Genomic DNA, 9,231 nt, shown 5'->3' on the forward strand with positions numbered 1-9,231 from the left:
AATGCTCTGCTGCGTTTTTCCAGTCACAGCAGCACAGATCTCCAGTGCCTCCTGCATAGCTGAGCGGACATCTGCTACTGAGCTCCCCAGTGACTCTCATCCTCCGATTATAGAGCTGTTTTAGAGAGCCGATGTTTTGATTTAATACCTCTGTCAGATGTACATAATGCACTTGTATAGGCAGGAGAGCTGGATCACATCAGCACAGAAAAAATGTGCTGAGGGAGAGGGGAAAGGAGTCTGCTTTTTACTCACCACAGCACCAAAGCTAATTAGTTAGCAGTGGTTCATGGAGCATTGATTAAAGGAACGGCTGCATTGCTCTTCTTAAAAGCTGCTTTAGAAAACATCATAAACAATCATTTGAGAAAACCTTTTTACAGAAGAAAAGTAGTCTTATTTATCAGATATATATGTCTTCATATTAAAATTTGTAATTAACACATACTTTTGTCCCAACCAACCATAAATGCATCAAGCAATAAACGAAACCATGAGGCAGAAAAAAATTATTCTGGCAAGCCTGTCACCAAGAATAAGATGTAAGGAACAAAGACAGAGACAAATTTGGTGTTCCTACTTAAGCACAGAACAAAAAGCTTTCTATTTAAAAGTGAAGGCAGGTTACAGAGGAGAGTACTCACCAGAATCTAAAAGTGAGTGACAGGTGCTGCTGTTAGCATATACATTATACCTTGGCGCTCAGGTCAGCATGTCCTCATTATTCAGCTTCATTCTTGCTTATCTTTTTGAATAGTTTCAGGCTAACAATTTGACTATTTTAATTTATTTATTTGAGATAAATTCATTTAATCTGTCTACCTGTGCTTTGTAGATCTATGGATATCCCATGATAAGATATTATACTTTGACAAAGAGGTTTTATAGAACCTACAGTCATTTCTTAAATGTATGCGATTACACACAAACACAATGATGGAAATGTTAAATGGCCTGTACTTATAATATCTTGGTGATATATTATCGCTTAGACTGGGACATATATTGTTTGGCCAAGACGGTTTGCAAATAAAAAGAATTTGACTTAGTGTTTATTGTGCAGACAAATTATATATATATATATATATATATATATATATATATATATATATATATATATATATATACAGCATATACAGAATACAGGGTCTATAGTTATATACAATATAAAACATATAATATATTGTATACAGTATGTAGTATATAGCTATGTACTATATAGACACAGTAGAATGCCTACTCTGCATGCCTCAGAGTCCTGGAGGCGTACACATCCTGGAGAGATCTGTTACATATTGGGATGTTGTTTTTATACTCGTTGAAAACTGTCCCGGTTATTTTTTTTGACAATGTGATGTTTAGAGGCACTTTTTAAGCTATTGGTTAATTATTTAATTCTTCAAGGCTTTACAAAAGTATTCATGCTCTGTAATTTTTTGTGTCACATTTATCTCAAAAGGTCTTCTTAAAGAGGCTCTTGTTAATAGCTCATTTACTTTATTTTTTTTTTTCTTACTTCCACCTCTCTGCCCACTGCCTACTGGCTTCCATTCTTTAACTCTCAACTTTTTATTTCCTGGCCAAACTCCCAGCTCCCTAGCACTATTATTATGTTACCTTTCTACTAAAAGATTTCCTCATGTTTATTTTAACGAACCCTAAAGAAGGATAAGTCTGCGGCGCTAATCAGCAAAATAATTCACCCTGCATGACATGACAAGCAGATAATTGGTATTGCAACAAACCAGCTGTGCCTGTATTCCCAAAAAAGTGACAGCCAGCTAACTGCCAGCAAGTCAACAGAACCTTTACCCTGTGCTCACCTAGCCCTGATGTGTGCATAGAAATAGATTTGGATATGATGGAAGCATTTTCATGAAATTTAGCATATAAGGTAACGCATTACAGGTTTGACAAGCGTTTCTACCTTTGGTACCCTCTAATAAAAATATGTTTCCATAGCTATGCTAAGATCCCAAAATGTTGCTACAGACATTAAAGTTGTTTTTAGCTGTTTACATAAAGTAACATGAAGATCAGCAGAACAAGACTTACCTTCACTTTACATACGAATATCTTCTTGTTTTTTGGAGGACATTATTTTGGGTCAATAACCCACCTAGCTCTTAAATACTGACAGACATCTTTGCTTTTAAAAGCTTTTAGACTTTCTCTAGTGTTTTATATAAGATATGTGTATATATCATGAGTAGCAAAAATCTGGAAGCCTGTGGGTTGAAGGTGGTTTATATGGATCAAAACCCATAATACAAACTTTCTCTGTGTATCATTTAAGCTCACAGGGGTTTAAATAACAATGATCCAGCTGTTTTAAGTTAATGAATAAAAATCAAAGTGTTTTCAATTAAGTTCATTTATAGAGTGCCAATTCACAGCATATTTCATCTCATGGCTCTTTACATAGACAACACTGATTGGTAAGGAAAACCGGTTGATTGCATGCAGTCATTGACTAGCAAGAGCTGCTCCTCCTGAATTAGCTTGCAGTGATTTTCACTTTAATTTGGTTGTTGACTGTTCATCAATCCCTCACACTAAGCATACATGTGGCGACAGTGGAGATGAAACCTTTTGACAGCAAGAAACCTCCAGCAGAACCAGAACCAGGCTTTATGTGAGCTGCCATCTGCTGAGGCAACTGCGGTTCAGGGAGAAAGAGGCAGATATAAAAAAAAAGGATCAGAGATAGAAAAGGCAACTGTCAACCAGCTCAGCAGGCGACCCCATCAAGGAAACACACAGCCAGGTAGACGAGCTCCGAACCAGCTCCCATTTCAGACGATGGAGAGAGCACATCCAGTTAGTCACAGTCAGAGAAACAGGACTACACTGAAAAACAGTCCAAGCTCCAACATCTATAAACAAAGATGTTGATGGCAGCAGCTCAGCTGATATTTCTCTCTAGGATGGTGTCACAGCTTTTCAAGATGTGTCTTTGAAATAATTCTGTATTAGAACAATCCCCTGAAGTAACTATCAGAATTTGGTTTCCATCCTTGGTCTACTGCATCTGCATTTGTGTAAAAAGCTCAACATTTTGAATAAGTGCAGAAAGAGCAAAGACAAGCTATGCACCCTCAGTAACTTTGAAGCAGTCCATTTAAATACCTGCTCATTGCTTCTGTGGAAACCAGTGAAAATTGGATAGTTTCATTAATCTATGAATCTTCAACTGATGCCCCAAACAGATGGTGAAAAGTGGACATCTCCTAGCAAAAGAGCTACCTGCCAAGGAAGATGAACTGCCTTTGTGGATAGAAAGGATGTTTGTGCACTCCTCCCCACTGGATTTGGTAAGAAATTTATTGTTCTACTGCTGCCCTGATTGGCAAAAAGCTCAACCTGAGAGGCTTGTGCCACTTGATTTAGCCGATCGGCTTGAAGAATTGTGTTGAATGTCCCTCAGCAATTTAACACACAAATTCTCCTACTTCTTCAGCAGGCACTTGTTATTTTCCATGCATAATTAACTGTATCCTTATATTCACTGAAAACTAAAAAACAAAACTTGAACAAACCAGTCTTGCTTATTACATTGCACCTTTTTTGACCCATAAATGCGTGCATTATTTGGAAAACTGATTCATTGAGGCCCACAAATACCCAAAGGCAAAACAAATTTTCCGCAAAATAATCTTTTATTGAGGAATTTTCAAGTATGACATTTGTGATAAAACAGCTCTTTATGAACATTGACATAAGTGATTATCTCCAAAAGTCAGTAATAATTCAGATTCATTTGTCTTTGTACTTGGTGTCTTTCTCCTCACTGTTTGGCAAACCAGTCTGCCCAGGGAAAGGAGCAATTTTTAAGAAAAAGTATGGGTTACTGTGAACCCGCATGGCCACCATGATGGGAACAGCAGCGTAGAGCAGGTTAGCTCCAAGGACTGTCCAGAAAGCATCATTCGGGATACGAAAGGGAGTTGTAGTGCGAGGATGAAGGGATCCCCCAATGTGGGACCACTGGCACTAAAAGGAGACACAATAAGGTAAAGACTACACTGATATGCCCTAGGGAAATAAACCTAGCACATCTAATTCCACACAGATCAGATTTTCACACTTTTCTTAGAGGAATAATTTGAATTTTCTTGCCTTTTATTGAAGAAAAATCTGAAACTTGCAGTTTAAGTGGAAAAAAAAGTTAATCAAGGTGCGCCTCACTTTATGAATTTCATTCAGATCCATACAGAGGAGCAGCAGCATTTTTTATGGTAAAAAGATAATTTAAAAAAACAAAACACTCAAAACAATTCTATCTATAGCATAAATAATTATTGTTTGACATTGTTTCATTGACAACCCACTTAAGCACATAACAGCATTAAAGATAATGCTGTTATTCATAATTTATTCATAGCCATCCATACTCATTGAATGCCTGTCATTGTGGTTTTACCTGGATCATGGCACCAGCAAAGAACGTTGTCCAGTCTGACATCCATGTGCAGCCAGGTCTGAGGAGGCCATAAACAAATGCACCCAGCAGAGGCAGCCCATAAAAGAATAGGTGCAGCATCTAGCAAAACAATTACAACCCCTTTTAATCATTTATATTTGTTCTAATTTTGCTGTTTCAATTATTCCACTCTTATGGTTCTAAATCTTTCATGTTTATTTCAATGTGTCACAAAGTTTGCAACAAATAGCTTTTATTCAAAACCGATGCCAGGGATTTCGCCACTGTATAAAATGGAGGGTATTGAGCCAAAGAAAACAGACTCCATCAATGTCATTCAGTGCTGCTGTTCAGTTCAGCCAACACAGTGAATATTTTTTCTATTCTGGCCACACTTCACCTACACTCGCTGCATATACAGCACAGCAAGTTTATTTTTGAAATCCTTTCATTCTAACACAATGTTTTCCAAGGACTGGATAAATTTGGCACTGATGACACTGGATAAAAAATCTGGAATGTACCTTCAAAGCGGAGAGCAGGTGTTGTACTATGTTGAGAAACTGAACTAAAAATAAATACGGATGCATACATTAATTTATTGTATCATTATGATTTTTTTATGGTTAAAAGGAACATTTTACTTGTAGTGGATGATCATCTTCATTTGGTATGAATCCAGATTAGTTGGTTTTCGGTAACTGAATCTAACAGCTAGTCCAAGGCCAATTTCACAGGGCAGCTGAATAAATTAAAAATTGTTCCAGTACCAAAGTTGATTGTAACTTTCTCCTAACAAGTCCACCACCAAAACGGACTCATCGGGTTTATATCCCCTTTTGGATCATCCAAATAAAATAAAGCACTGAGGTCAACTAACTAGTATTCTGCCCCCAATCTGACTCAGAATTTGTCAACAAATCGGCATTTATTAAACTGCAGGGGTAATACATGATTGTGGAAAAAGTTCAATGTGGTGCAAGTGCACAGAGTAATTTTCCAGTGTTTATCTGATAAAATATGTTGGTAAACAGTAGACACATACTACAGTGTTGCTCTTTTTTAACAGCATGTTAGTTTGAACTATATTACAAGTTGCAAAAATGATTCCTTGGTTCCTTAAACCCAGCTACATCATTTAAAATATATATTTTTTTCCCTCTGCCCTTCTCAGGTCAGTGCAGCTGCCCCTATGTCTGCCCTCCCTGTGTCCCTGTAGTGTGGGGTTCCTTTAGACATCTGGGGCTCTAGTCTTCTCTATGCCAGTCCTGTGCTCTGCAGGGCGAGTCTTCAGTCAACATTAGCTATTGAGCATATTCTCTTTCTGAAGAGGCATATTAAACCCATTACCCACAGCACACTCATGCATATAAACCACAGATGTTTGGTTCCAGGTGTCAAACTAATGATAAATACTAAGCTGAAGCTACTGATATATACACTGCTCCAAAAAATAAAGTAGACATTCAAATAACACATACTGGATCGGGATTAATTAGATATTCTTATGCATTTGTTACTTCAAGGCTGGACTATTGTAATTCTTAACTATCAGGAAGTCCACAAACTGTAGTTAAAAGCCTTCAGCTGATCCAAAATGCTGCAGCCAGAGTTCTAATGAAAATTAAAAAGAGAGATCATATCTCGCCTATCCTGGCTTCTCTTCATTGGCTTCCTGTTAAATCCAGAATAGAATTTAAAATCCTCCTTCTCACATATAAAGCCTTAAATGGCCAAGCTCCATCTTATATCAGAGATCTGATTGTTCCTTATGTTCCTAACAGAGCACTTCGCTCTCAATCTGCAGGTTTACTAGTGGTTCCTAGAATTTCTAAAAGTAGAATGGGAGGCAGATCTTTTAGTTATCAGGCTCCTCTCCTGTGGAACCAACTACCAGTTTTAGTCCGTGAGGCAGACACCCTGTCTACTTTTAAGGCTAGGCTTAAAACTTTCCTTTTTGATAAAGCTTATAGTTAGAGTGGCTCAGGTTATCCTGAGCTATCTCTATAGTTATGCTGCTATAGGCTTAGACTGCTGGAGGACATAGGGACCCCCATTTCATCATTCTGCTTCATTCTCTCTCTGTTCTGCAGAATCTCTAACCTTCTGCTCTCTCTGCTTTTCCTCAGAGTAGCTTTGCCTCGTCTGTTCCTGTTTGGCTGTGACTCCATCCTGGAAAGAAACATCAGCTGTGCTGCTTCCATCAACACCCTTGTTTATAGATGTTGGAGATCGGCCTGTTTTTCAGTGTGGTCCTGTTTCTCTGGCCGTGACTGAGTGGATGTGCTGTCTTCGTCCTCTGGCATGGGAGCTGCCTTGGAGCTCGTCTGCCTGGCTGTGTGTTTCCTGGACGGGGCCGCCTTTTACAGCTGCTTTTTGTATCTCTGCTTCTGTCTCCTTGAACCCCAATCGGCCTCGGCAGATGGCCGCTTACACTGAGCCTGGTTCTGCTGGAGGTTTCTTCCTGTTAAAAGGGAGTTTTTCCTCTCCACTGTCGCTACAAGCATGCTTAGTGTGAGGGATTGTTTTTGAGTCAATGAGTCGATGCAATCAACTGGTTTTCCTTAGATAGAAAACTTTGAATCAATTTGACTGTATGATCTGGTTGAAATGTAAAGTGCCTTGAGATGACATGTGTTGTGAATTTGGCGCTATATAAATAAACTGAATTGAATTGAATTGAAATACTTTGTTCTGTACAAAGACGAGTGCTCACAACAAAATCACACAAATAACAATTGGAAAACCAATGTATTAATAAATGAAGGCCTGGATTTGGAGTCACACAAAATGAAAGTGGAAAAACATTATGGGCTGATCGAGCTTTGATGTAATCTCCTTAAAACAGGTCAAAGTGAGGCTCAGTATTGTGTGTGGCCTCCATGTGCCCGTATGACCTCCCTACACGCCTGGGTATGCTCCTGATGAAGTGGTGAATTGTCTCCTGAGGGATATCCTCCCAGACCTGGACTAAAGCATCTACTAACTCCTGGACAGTCTGTGGTGCAACGTGACATCTTTGAATGGCTCGGGACATGATGTCCCAGATGTTTTAAACCAGATTCAGGTCTGGGGAATGGGCGGGTCAGTCAACAGCTTCAATGTCTTTATCTTGCAGGAACTCCTGACACACTCCAGCCCCTTGACGTCTAGCTTTTTCCTGAATTATGAGGAACCAAGGGTCAACTGCACCCTCACATAGTCTCACCAGGGGACTGAGGATCTCATATCAGTACCTAATGGCCTCCATGCTACCTCTGGTGAGCACATGGGGCGCTCTCCACCCCTCCAAGTAAATGCGACATCACACCATTACTGACCAACTGCCAAACCGGTCATGCTGAAAGATGTTACAGGCAGCAGATAGCTCTCTATGGTGTCTCCAGACTTTGTCATGTCTGGCACATGTGCTCAGTGTGAATCCTCTTTTATCTGTAAAGAGTACTGGGCGTCAGTACTGAATTTGTCAATCATGGTGTTCTCTGGTATATGCCAAGCATCCTGCACAGTGTTGGGCTGTGAGCACAACCCCCATCTGGGATGTCGGGCCCTCATACCATCCTCATGGAGTCTGTTTCAAACCGTTTGTATAAACACATGCACATTCATGCCCTGGTGGAGGTAATTTTGCCAGGCTCTGGCAATGCTCCTTCTGTTCCTCCTAGCACAAAGAAGGAGGTAGCACTCCTGCTGGTGGGTTGTTTGCCTCCTACAGCCTCATCCGTGTCTCCTGGTGTACCAGCCTGTCTCCTAGTAGGGCCTCCAGCCTCTGGACACTATGCTGACAGACATAGGAAGCCTTTTTTCCACAGCTCACATTGATTTGCCATCCTGGGTGAGCTGCATTACATCCACTTCGGATGTTATCATCTCATATAAACCAGTCGTTAGACCTTTACGTGGTCTAGGAGTTTATGTTTTAACCCGTCGACCGTTGCCGCATGTTTTCTTCCATCTCATTAAAAAAAAAGAAACAAGTACTGAAAATAAAACATAAAAAAGGTCTATTGGTTCAGGTAACTGCCTGATATAAAGACAATTGGTGTGGAACACGATAAAGCAGCACTTAAACCACTTGTATTATATTGTTTTCCCAAATCGATTTACTCTGACTGGCAGCACATTATATGTCTTTTAGGATCTTTTTTTATGTTTATGTTCTCTCATGTGTTGGCATTTATTCATGTTCTTTGAGTTTCTTTTCTTAGTTTACTCTTTTTTTAATTTCTTTGTAAATTTCAATTTATCTATGTTAGATTTCTGCTGAAATTCGGCCTATGTTTTCATCCAAAGTTATTATCCTCTGCCAAATTAATTGTAATCTTCTGTAACCCTAATTTTTCTGCCTGTTCCTGGTCTTTATTCTAAGTTTCTTATTTTTTTATCCTACTGTTACCAAGTTCTAGTCTGCACTGTGCTTCTGCTAACAACCTATACTACATGTCATATCCTCAGTACATGTTTAAGTCAGGGAGATTGTTGGTAGCTCCCTTTCTCTGTTAAAATAACATATGTTTTCTGAGTAAATAACCTGCCAATGAAAACGAAGCAATGGTTTCTGGGTATTAAACTGATGTTCACATACACTATAATAAGGTCTTTTACACTGGAGTTTATTTTTTTTCTCATGGCCCCTTTTAGAGTGGTCCTTAGCTTTGTCTTCAGGCATGGGTCAATCTGGATTTATACCTACTGTAACAAAGATATTAAGAAAGTTATGGATGCAAGGTAAGATGAAAAGCCTTTAAAAAGAACTTTAAAGCTACAGTGTGTAATTTTCAGCGACATCTAGCGGTCAGACTGCAGAC

The 9,231-nt window shown here is 39.2% G+C and overlaps 1 protein-coding gene across 2 annotated transcripts in view; it reads right to left on the reverse strand.

Moving 5' to 3' along the window:
• Positions 1-3,680: 3,680 nt before the first annotated feature.
• LOC107097930 (transmembrane 6 superfamily member 1-like) overlaps positions 3,681-9,231 on the reverse strand; it is a 21,192-nt gene continuing 15,641 nt past the window's right edge. For both annotated transcript variants that reach the window (XM_015395291.1, XM_015395292.1), the window contains 2 exons: positions 4,424-4,543; positions 3,681-3,993 (listed from right to left, as the gene is read on the reverse strand). In XM_015395291.1, coding sequence (XP_015250777.1) covers positions 3,757-3,993; positions 4,424-4,543 — 357 coding nt within the window. In that variant the 3' untranslated portion in view covers positions 3,681-3,756. The remainder of the gene's footprint in view (positions 3,994-4,423; positions 4,544-9,231) is intronic.

This window comes from Cyprinodon variegatus, unplaced genomic scaffold (assembly GCF_000732505.1).
Source record: "Cyprinodon variegatus isolate N-32 unplaced genomic scaffold, C_variegatus-1.0 Scaffold735, whole genome shotgun sequence".
In the NCBI taxonomy this organism is placed as follows: domain Eukaryota; kingdom Metazoa; phylum Chordata; class Actinopteri; order Cyprinodontiformes; family Cyprinodontidae; genus Cyprinodon; species Cyprinodon variegatus.